The sequence below is a fragment of the Channa argus genome, chromosome 3 (assembly GCF_033026475.1).
Source record: "Channa argus isolate prfri chromosome 3, Channa argus male v1.0, whole genome shotgun sequence".
Taxonomy (NCBI): domain Eukaryota; kingdom Metazoa; phylum Chordata; class Actinopteri; order Anabantiformes; family Channidae; genus Channa; species Channa argus.
In genome coordinates, this window is record NC_090199.1 from 22,048,530 (window position 1) to 22,059,403 (window position 10,874).

General features: G+C 42.3%; 1 protein-coding gene across 1 annotated transcript; it reads right to left on the bottom strand.

The window, feature by feature from the left end:
* Positions 1-59: 59 nt before the first annotated feature.
* On the bottom strand, positions 60-10,436 carry mri1 (methylthioribose-1-phosphate isomerase 1). The gene is made up of 6 exons (XM_067497980.1): positions 9,883-10,436; positions 8,767-8,990; positions 7,253-7,422; positions 6,979-7,155; positions 6,645-6,869; positions 60-4,966 (listed from the first exon to the last, which is right to left on the bottom strand). The coding sequence occupies exons 1-6, from the start codon at positions 10,012-10,014 to the stop codon at positions 4,833-4,835; spliced, it is 1,062 nt and encodes a 353-aa protein (XP_067354081.1). The 5' UTR covers positions 10,015-10,436; the 3' UTR covers positions 60-4,832.
* Positions 10,437-10,874: the final 438 nt, after the last annotated feature.

The following is a 10,874-nucleotide window of genomic DNA, read 5'->3' on the forward strand; positions in this document are numbered from 1 at the left end:
TTCTGGTTATACAAGGACAAACTAATACAAACAAAACTAATTCGAGAGGGACAAAGACAACCAATTTCACTGTGACTTTATTCTTCATACTGTATTGATGTGAAAGAGAAATCACTTTATCCATGATTGTAAGTTACAGCTTCATATTCATATACATTTATATAAAAAAATCAAATTTCAAACTATTTCCACGTGATACAAAATTAAACCCAGATCAAGTGATTATCAATAACAACAATTACATACTTGCACTTAAAGAGGCCATCTGAACAACACTCCTTCCATGGTAATTGCAGATCATAATAATAATTTCATAATACACAAGCACTTGCTTTAATCAATTAAATTAGCATGAAAATTAGGCAGCAAGCAGTGCTCAACATTTGCACCTGATTATTAAGAGTTGGGCTTTTATAGAAGAGTATGGTGAAACATCTTCTTTAAATACAGTACTATATCACAGCTACTTCAAAAGCATGGTGTAAAATCAAAGCTTAATGCAGAAACAATTCAGCTGCAACCCAACATAACACACTAGCCAAAGTCTAGGCTACTTTAGCAAACTATGAATACTGCCACAAATGTTTACTTTGTGTAAAATCTAAAAACAATAGTGACATTTGGAGATTTTAGTTGAGATTTTGTTCTGCAAACTGTCAATCTATTCTGCTGCAACCTGCCATGTTAAGTGCTTGTGTTCATACATCTCAGGCTTTGAGTCCGTGTAGGCAGACAGAGAGGTAGTGCGTATGGTTGAGGAGGCCTCCCCAGTGTGGTGTACTAATGGCCTAGTCACTAGGAATCACAATTATGAAAAAAAAAATACAACAACAACAAAGCACAGGTAAACAGTTATAGTCATGATGTACAGACAAACAAAAATCTCATATCTTTTAAAGATTTAGAAAGAAATAATATGCGGCAGGTCCGACGGCCACAAAGTTGCTACATAATGTCTGGAACATTGTGTGAAATCACCACCCAAACATATGATGCGTTAAACTGTACAAAACAAAAAAATTATGTTTAGACAGAGGAACAAGGAGGAATGACAAGGGAGATGAAGGTGAATGCGAAATGAGTTTATATATTACAGCCTTAGAAAGCTAGCATAGGATAGGATAGTGACACTATGGCTACTGAAATTATTATATGATTTCAGTGTGTGTGTGTGTGTGTGTGTGTGTGTGTGTGTATATATATATATATATATATGACCATAAGCTTTTTATCATTTTCTCTAACCACTTCCTCTCAGTGGCTCTGTAGAACACAAAGGTGGGATACTGTATGTGTCACCTGTTTAAATAAATGAAACAACTGAAAAAGAAGGGCAGCGAACAGGTGACTGGTGTATTTATGTGACCAGATCTCTGACTATTTTTTCTGTGAAATGTGTCCAAACACCAGTGAACTGTATTGTTGCTGCAGTGAGCAGTGTGGCCCTTTCGACATTCAATACAGCAAGTACATGTGTCTGGGACTTTTCTGTGATGCCTTTTGGAACAACACATCCATTGCAAGATCAGTGCTCAGGTCACACAGCTGTGTGTGAGATGGGACACTGAGCATGGGTTCAGTTAGTTTAACAATAAGTAACAGTCTGCTGGTTATGGGTGAATACAAGGTCAGAGTCAGGTTTTACAACTACATGCTGCAATGGTATGATTATATTACAGTGTCAAAAAGGGCGCATGGTGAGCGTATGAGTGCAGATCATTATTAACTATATGATTGAATTTGTAATAAATTTCTTGGAGATCAATGTGACATCTTCAAACAGGCATTTTGTAGTGATATAAAACTAGGGAAATTATGAATTTTCAGTGTTTGATCATGGTCTTTTGGGTTAAGAAGAGACAGGCTCATGGTTAATAGGGTTATACAATAAATATATGCCAGTGGAGGAAGCCCTCTCTTATCTTCAACGTCCTGAATGTCAGTTGGCAGTAAAACATAAAACAAGCATTTGAGCTATGAGGACACTTTAAACTAAGCTCTAAGGCAAGAAGTGACAGTCTGTGGTCTGATGACAGGCCCTTACTACAGCAGGTTCATCTGCGTTGAGTATTACATTCTGACTGTAGGTGGCCTCAGCCTTTTACAGAGTGTGGAGACTGTCCATCAAACTTAAAGGAAGAGTTCACCCCAGAATGATGACATGACTACTCACTGCTCAAGTTTCTGAACACCTAAATTCATACTGAAGCTTTTCTTTCCCTATTTGGAATCTTAATAGTGTCTTTTTTTTTAATGTATTAATAAAAAATAAGGCCTTGTCTCGAATCTTTCTCAGAAATTGCACTTGCAATAAACCACCAAGTTGTTTATGCAGCCAAACTGCTTATTTACTCGTCCTGTGGACACAGAACCTCATTATCATTTATTTGAATTTGTTTCTGCTCAACCGACAAAAGCCAATCCAGTGTTTACTCTGCTTTCAGTTTTCATGTAGTGTTCAACTGCTGAGAGGAATATCTGACTGTTCAGCTGCTTAATGCAGAACTATGTTCAGGAATGTGACACCTTAAATTTTTGCCCCATTGTTAATATATTAACATATTGATGGCTCAGGGATATATATATATATATATATATATATATAACCTCAGAGTTATATAATTATAACCTTTTGACATTTTTCCAAGCTGTAAATAATTTAAATAATTGAATAAAGCTGACGTACAGCAACAAGCTTTATACAGCAGGTTCTTTAACGTTAAAAACTAACAAACATTAGTAAAGTCTTGAACCATTTTCTTGTGAGCAAATAGCCAAAACTTTATTTTGGGGTGAACTACTCCATTAACGTAATGCCTGTGTTACAGAAATACAACAGTTGTCTAGCAGCAAAAGCTGCAGTGGTTATAACAGCACTTTTCATTCTTACAGTGTGTCCTGTGCAGTGTGGTTATAAGTATGGGACTGAAGTATGTTACATGTATACAAGTACATAACAACAATACAAGTGTGATATGATATGGTACAACTGGGAACAACATACAAAGAGAGAGGTGTAAATACAACCATACAGTACCAGTCAAATCTTGGACACCACTTCTCCTTGAGTGTTTATTTTATTCCATAACTTAACTGTGAAGACACAGTTGAACTATGAAATAACACATATGGAAATTAATTTTAAGATTCCACAAAGAAGCCACTGTTTGGCTTTCAGTAGACAGTGACCTAGAACTGGGTTCAGGTCAAATGTTTTTAGGCAAATGTCTTGCTTTCTTATCTGTTTGAGACAGTCTGTAGTGTTGTCGCAAGTTGTTTATACAAAGCAAATAGCCTTATTTGATTATTCTAGTGGTTGATATTATGGCAAGGATTACTACAACTAGTAGATTGAAGACAATCAACCATGGACTATTGAGTGCAAATTTGATATCTTTGATTTCAACCACCATGTTTTTTAAAATGCAGTGAAGGTAAACAGACTGTCTGCATGTGTGGAGGTGGTGGTGTCGTGGTGTAGGTGTGCTCTGCTGGTGACACTGTTTGTGATTTATTCAGCATTCAACATGTGACCAACTTGGCTACCTAACCCTCTGCAAGGACACACACTTGCTTAGTGGGGAACATCATTGTCCCCAAAAGCATTTTTACACTATGTAAGAGCTATTAGGCTAAAGAAGGAAGGAAGGAGTGAGGAGAAGGAGAGTGGAGGTGACCTGGCCAAACCTAACTGAGAGGGTTAGTGCGAGTTGGGACTGCAGACTGAAGGCAGAATGCAAGTAGTGTTAGCAAAGCTAAAAGTGTCTATTTTACAGTGTAAGCCAAAAATGTTAAACATCCATATGTGCTACTTAACAGTTCGGATGTCTTCAGGATTACTTTTACATTATAGAAATGAAGAGAAACTAAAAAAAAAAAACATCCATAAACTATATCCATATACACTGTTATATTTGTGATGAGTGTGTACCAGCCCACTGACTGGTACTGTATGTTATCACAGGCGTCAGCTGATTGACAACAGCAAAATTCCACTTGTTCAAAATGTTGCCACACCCTGTAAAGTGTGAGTGAAATACAGTTTTTCATTTCACTTTTCATTTCTGGATGTAAAATCTAGGAGCTAAAAATTCTGATTATTCCTCTACAAAAAGGTTTCTACACAGACCAAGAGAACGTAAATGTTAATATAACATTTTTGATGTCAAAATTTCTATTTTATATAACCATGTTTTTGGTTAAAATAGCAGAACCTTTTCCTAACAGGGGTTAGTTTTCTACATATGTACACACATGACATGGCTACTACTGGCATGGTTATGTATATTTACAAGTGGTTAGCAGCATACTGTATAGGTAGCAGGTATAGATAAAACCCATTGCTTTTACACTGGGGGAAAAAAAATTAAAAAAAACAAAAACAGTCATGCCACTTTTACTTTTAGTTTTTTTTGTTTCCAGTTATAGCAGCCCTAAACAATTACCTTGGAGATGACTCAGAAAAAACATTTTGTCAAATAGAATTTAAGGGCTTGAGTCCAGCTGAGCGTGACTTGCAGAAGCCATAAAGAAGGAGAAAAATGCAGCAAAAGATGACGAAGAACAGGATGGGAAACTTTTTGGGTGAGGTGACACACATAAAAGAAAGGGGAGACTGCACGTGTGCGTCTGCTTGACTCCCTGCGGTGAGTTTGTGTATTTTTGTGTAAGTGAGAGACTCTCCTGTGTGCACCACTGACACGAAACAGCGACTGTGCATTTATGAAATAAAACAACAACAACCATGACTGCGTGTTCTGTGATGACATGAGTGTGTCAGAGTGTGAAACGCTAAGGTGCAGCGGCGCACCAGCAGGAGGCGCCGAGCGGCTCTAGAGGGCAGTGAGGCGGCCGGTGAGCGCAGCCTGGAGCTCAGAGGGGAGGAAGACTCCCAGCTCTGTGATGATGCCGCCTGTGATGAGCTGGTGAGGAGTCACATCGAATGCCGGGTTCCACACCTCGATGCCTGCAGGGAACAGTCAGGGCTGTGAGATGGTTGGTTCATACTGTATAAAGGATGAAGCATTGATGCTCTGGTGTTTTTGGTCAAATTGATTTGAACCTGTTTCTCAGCACCACCAATAAATTAAAACTATGCAGCCATTATGTTTTCTACTATAACTGTGTATCCGTAACATTTTGCTAGTAACTTGACCGGTTTCCACATCAAACCCACTGAATGTGGTGTTCAAGAGTGAATTGGCCGACTTGCTTCACATGGTTCTAGTTTCGACAATACATGTACATGTATGTAAACAGTATTCAACTTCCCCTATCTTCCAGATTCATTCAAATATTTGAAAAGCTCATACTGACAGCTATGGTGGGGAGTCCCTTTGACATTTTAAAATTACCACCTAAATGTCTAAAAGAAAAATGTTTTTTAGCAGATTATGTCAGTGACTTTTTTCATGTCCCACTAATCTTCTCATGAACCCGGAGATTTATCTTGTAACACCTTTGAGCGATTCCAACCTCAGGTTGGGAAGAAAAACGTGGTAAAATATCTTCATACACGTGCAATTCCTGATCCCATGTGTGAAACTTCTAAAAAATATACAGTCTCCTTTTACCTTTAAAAAGGTTAAATCATTTCCTAAAACAGCTGGGCATTAGAATTTTATATAGTTAAGTTTGTGGGTTTTATTTTCGAGAAAGGATTAATGAGCATTTAGCACCGGACTCAGTAATTACAGCAGCAGGACACTGTATGTGGGACTGACTCATAATAAACCCTAATGCCCGAAAAGAAGGAGCATGTCAGTCAGTGCAGCAGTGAGTCACTGTTACTAGTTTTTCATATAGCAACACAGGCATATGGCCCCACAGGGAAACAAAATGTTGTAATTTAAGGCTCACTTACCAGATTTTGTTTTCTTTGAACTAAAAGTGCCCAACGTTTTAATGGTGAAACAAAGAAAATACAGAGTAATGACCATTTCAAACTTGCACTTTAAAATGAGATTTAAGGGAGGGACCAGGGAACCGTGCTTTAAAGAGATGCAACGTTCAGGCACACATCCTCTTCTCCCCGTGCCGGTGTACGAGTGTGCATTAATTACTGCGATGTCACTGGGCACCTCTCTACTTTGGCAACGTAATTAGAGATTACTTGACTCAAATTAGCTTTGACAAACTCACCTCAAGCATGTCTATAATGTCTGCTCTTACATATTCTGACCGACTCCATGAGGGCGCAGGAGTGTTTTACTGTGAAGCCTGCAAAGTCTTTAAGCTTTCTATGCCCTTCTCTGCTCACTTTTTGCAAATCTTAGATTCTATTGGTGTTTTGAGGGAATTACCCACAATTCATGGATTTCAAGATTCCTCATGTCTTGCCCAATAAAATGCACAGTAATGCCACAGAAATGCTTCCGTACAGGCAACGTGATTTGGAAGGTGCTGTCCCTTTCCTCATACACCATTCAAAGCCCTTGAAAGTTTTTTCACGTACACTGTATGTGACGTCAATTAAACACAGGGGGTTCAGTGGTTTGGGCTTGAAACAAGCACCAAACTGGGCCACACTCTTCCATCTCTTTAAGCTTTCAATTGTACTCACCGTTTGTGTATATTTTGCTGCCATTTAATTATTTCCGTCTTTCTCTAAACCCACCAACCTCCAACCATCCTCTACTTCTTACCTGGGGCTGCAATAGGGACTCCATTTATGCTGGTGAGCTCCTCAGGGGGGCGAACTTCAATAACGATGTCTCTGCCGCTCTCCAGGCTCAAGTCGCACGATGTGCTGGGTGCGGCCACGTAGAAGGGAATCCCGTGGTGCTTTGCAGCGATGGCCAGCTGGTACGTGCCCACCTTGTTGGCTGTGTCGCCGTTGGCAACCACCCTGTCTGCACCCACCACTACAGCTGTTGGAGGCAACACAACAGAAAGAAGGTGCTAAGAAAAGAGGGAGGAAGGGCTGAATAATGTGAGCAAGGAGAGAAAACATGAGGAGGAAAACTGGCAAACACACACCTGTGATGTCCATTTCTCTCATGGTGAGAGCTGCCATGCTGTCTGTGATAAGTGTAGCAGGGATTCCCTCTGCTACCGCCTCATACGCAGTTAGTCTGGATCCCTGGTTGTACGGCCTCGTCTCTGTGCAGTACACACGCTTAAGCCTGCCCAGCGAGTGGAGGCTTCGCACCACGCCTACACACAAACAGAGTCATTATTACTTACACTGCTGCAAATATATTTAAAACAAATCGCCCTCTTTTCTCATTCACAACCATTGCTCCAGTCTTACCCAGTGCAGTCCCATATCCAGCTGTGGCCAGCGAGCCGGTGTTGCAGTGTGTGAGGATGGTTATGGAGTCCTTTGGGACGCCGGACAGGATGTGCTGGGCACCAAAGTTACCAATTTTCCTGTTGTCGTTGACGTCACGCTCCAGCATGTTTTCAATCCAGGCAACTACACTGTTGGGGGGGTGGGGGCACAAGAGGTGGGAATTAAAAGCAGGCTTCATCTGCCGCTGTGGACTTAAGGTGTCTACAAAGTCTGCTGTTACAGTACGGCTACGTGCCGTCTAACAGACTCTCTCTACTTCATTCATCCAATCCCACCTAGCCACTCAGTGCTTTCAGGCTGCTGGAAACTGGACCAAAGTACAACTTGCACACAAAGTTTCAAAATTCAAAAATCATTCATGTGTCCCCATTAGGTCATTCACGTCCACTGCTCTAGTTTCGAGACACAGTGGCCTGCTGTGATCAAAGGACTGTAACTGATATCAGAGGCACATGCCTTCCGAATGATTCTGACAAAGGAATTGCATTTAATTTTGATAAGTCGCATCTGGCTGATACACAGCCCACTTAATAGGGTAATTATCAGAGCCTATAGCCCTCAGTTGTGCTGGATCCGTAAAACCCTGCCTAAAACTTACACTGTCCTGCACATATCACATTCGTTCTGCTTCTTTCCTATTTGCCTGTGTGTGCAGTCCTGTTAAACCAAATAATATAAGAATGCTGCTAAAGGTGCTTGTTTTTCCCCCACGGACAATTATCCTGCAGCAACACGTGTACGGGCTTCCCAATTCTCACATAACTTTCACAGCTTTTTCAGAAAGACACCTGCAGCTGTTGTTGAACGAGGAGGTGACACAGCAGCAGCTAACATTCACAGAAAAAGTGACGATCATTTAAATGCACCGGTTATCTCTGATAACCATTTCGTACGGACAGACTGAGGAATTTCTTTTTTTTGTGTGTGTATCCTTGATGTCTAACAAATATTTTTCCAATGCAAAGGCAGTTCTTTCATAAAACTTACAAAGCGTCCTTACTTTGTCTGAAGCCCGCTTCGTTTACACACGCTTCTTAAAGTCTTTTCCGTCCCCCCCTTTGCTGGTGTAACATTTCTTTTTTAGGCGGCACATCATTGGCTTTATATTACAGTACTCACAGGCATGTGTTTCATCACAATACGGGGATTCACTCATGAAAACACTGTAGCTACTAGTCATCAAAATCTCCAGAGTGCTTTAAATAATTTTCTGGCAAGAGCTACATTTTCAAATGTGAATTCACAACGATGCGAGAAGTATGAATGGAAAAGTGGAGTGGTTGTTTAAAATTATTAATTTGTGCTCTTAGCAGATTTGTAGTGTGCCTTAGGAATCACCCGCTTATTCAGTCAAACACAAACAGCTGCAGGAATATGCAGCATGTTACTTCAACAGAAATTACTTAAGTACATAAAATGACCACCGACGATCTGACAATGATGCAGCCTTGGCTCGGGGGCCAACAGCTCACCTTTCTCTGAGCTGTTCTGAGTTCTTCTCCATGCTCTCGTTCTCAGCAAACTCCATCAGCTCGCGTGCGGCGCGGCCCATGTTGACGGCGGTGGGCCTGGCTGAAGTCAGGTGACAGAGAGACTCCCTGATGAAGGTCAAAGGGTCTTCACCTCCGGCACCTGCTTGCAGCTCCACAGCCAGGCTGAGGCAGCCGACGATGGCGATGGCCGGCGCACCACGCACCTGGAGGAAAACAAAGAAAAGGACAGTGGTGATCACAGCAAGGTCCCCCGTCTGGTTTCTATGCCAACTTTTAAAGTCTCTCTCGCCATTTTCAGTAATTAGGAATCTGTTCTCACTATGGATTTTTTAAGTGGGTGATCACGGAGCCAAAAGTTGTCACGACAGCTTTGACTTAAATGATATCATCTCTGTGAGTCATTTTTCTCTCTACCATTAGACTCCATTATCATCACCCCCACTGCTTTTGGCACATTCCTTCACTCTCGCTCTCACACAGTAGCTGCTGTATGTGTGTATCACTGGGGAGACAAAAGAGTGAATATCTGCTCAAGCCATAATAAGTGATCATCTGAAAATGCTACCAGCTGTTAGGGAACCTGAGCAACATGCAGCTGTCTGAACACCTCTGTGCGTGTCAGGGCTTCAGCTATTGAGAGATAAATGAAGTGAATGTGTCACTAAGTGCAGCACAAGAGCAAAACGCAAACGAACTCTGCCAAATGGCATTAATAATTCATCAATAATCTCTCCCAAAGAAAGGGGAGGAGGGAGGGGGCATATTTGATGGGTGGGTGGCTGTGTGCAGATACCTACCCTGTTGGAAAAAACAGCATAGAAAGCATACTGGTTTTTCCAGCAGGGTAGGTATGTGGTCGTCGCGCTGGCACACCGTAATGTGAAAACTACAAATATAAAATCGGGGGGTTGGAGGTACTGCAGGTGCATCCAAAACAAAAATACAGGCCGACAACGGGAGCACGGCGGCGAACGACACATGCGTGCAGCGGTGGGAGCACAAAGAGCACACAGAAAACACGCACGACGGGACTACATGCAGCAGGCGAGCAGGACAGGCTGAGGACAGGGTGAATGAGAGAAAGGACCTCCGTACCTTCATGGACTTGATGGCCTCGTACGCGTCCTGCACCGAGCGGATTTCATCGTAAGCGGTCTGGTGAGGCAGCAGCAGCTGGTTGAGGATCTGCAGAGACCCGGCCCGGTAGCGGATCGCTTCCAGCGTCATGACCGAAAAAGCGAGCTGGGATAGTTGGGGAGAGGGGGTGGGGGGAAAATTGCACGGCTGGACCGGCTGCGGGCAGGTGCGCGCACACGCACTCACTCACACACACTTTCACACACACACTCACTCTTTCGCCACTCTCTCTTTTTCTCGTAGCGGATGCACGTTGAAGTGACCGCGGCCTGGCTGTCGGCAGTCCCGGGAGCCGTCGCGAAGAGGAGAAGGAAGGTGTAGCAGGAGGAGGAGAGAGGGGGGAGGTGGGTGTGGGACGGAGCAGGAACAAGAGGAGACGGTCTGCTGCGCTGACGGGAAGATAAAAGAAAAGGGGAAGGATTGAAGAGAAGGGCTGGAAACCTTCACACTGACAGACGGGCAGGGAAGCAGACACGGAACCACGTGTTCACCCGAGCAGGAAGCCCTGGTCTTGGTGTCCACGCCCACCTAAGTGTCGCGGGTTGTCTAATTTTATCAAGACTCCCCTCTTCTGTTCCTGTGCACCATCCCCCTCTCATCTTTCGCCCCCTTTTGTCAGCGGGAATTTCACATTCAAATATGTCATCAGCATAACACCAAAGCCTTCAGCCTCCCCCGACAACAATAAACTGTGCTATTTTTGTCGGAAGACTTTTTGGTTTTACCCCTTCACCTCCCCGAGTTCTATCCAACCCATCCAAAAAAGCTGTGTACCTATTCTCGCAAGATTAACCAGTATTTAAAATAGTTTTTATTACAGCATAAATAGAAATGTATTGAAGAGGTAAAGAGATTTCTAAAACATGCCATCAGTTCACAGCCAGTATGATAATCAAATAAATTAAACTAGTAAAAACACAGTTATAAAGGTCTCAGCTTCCCTTGATTAA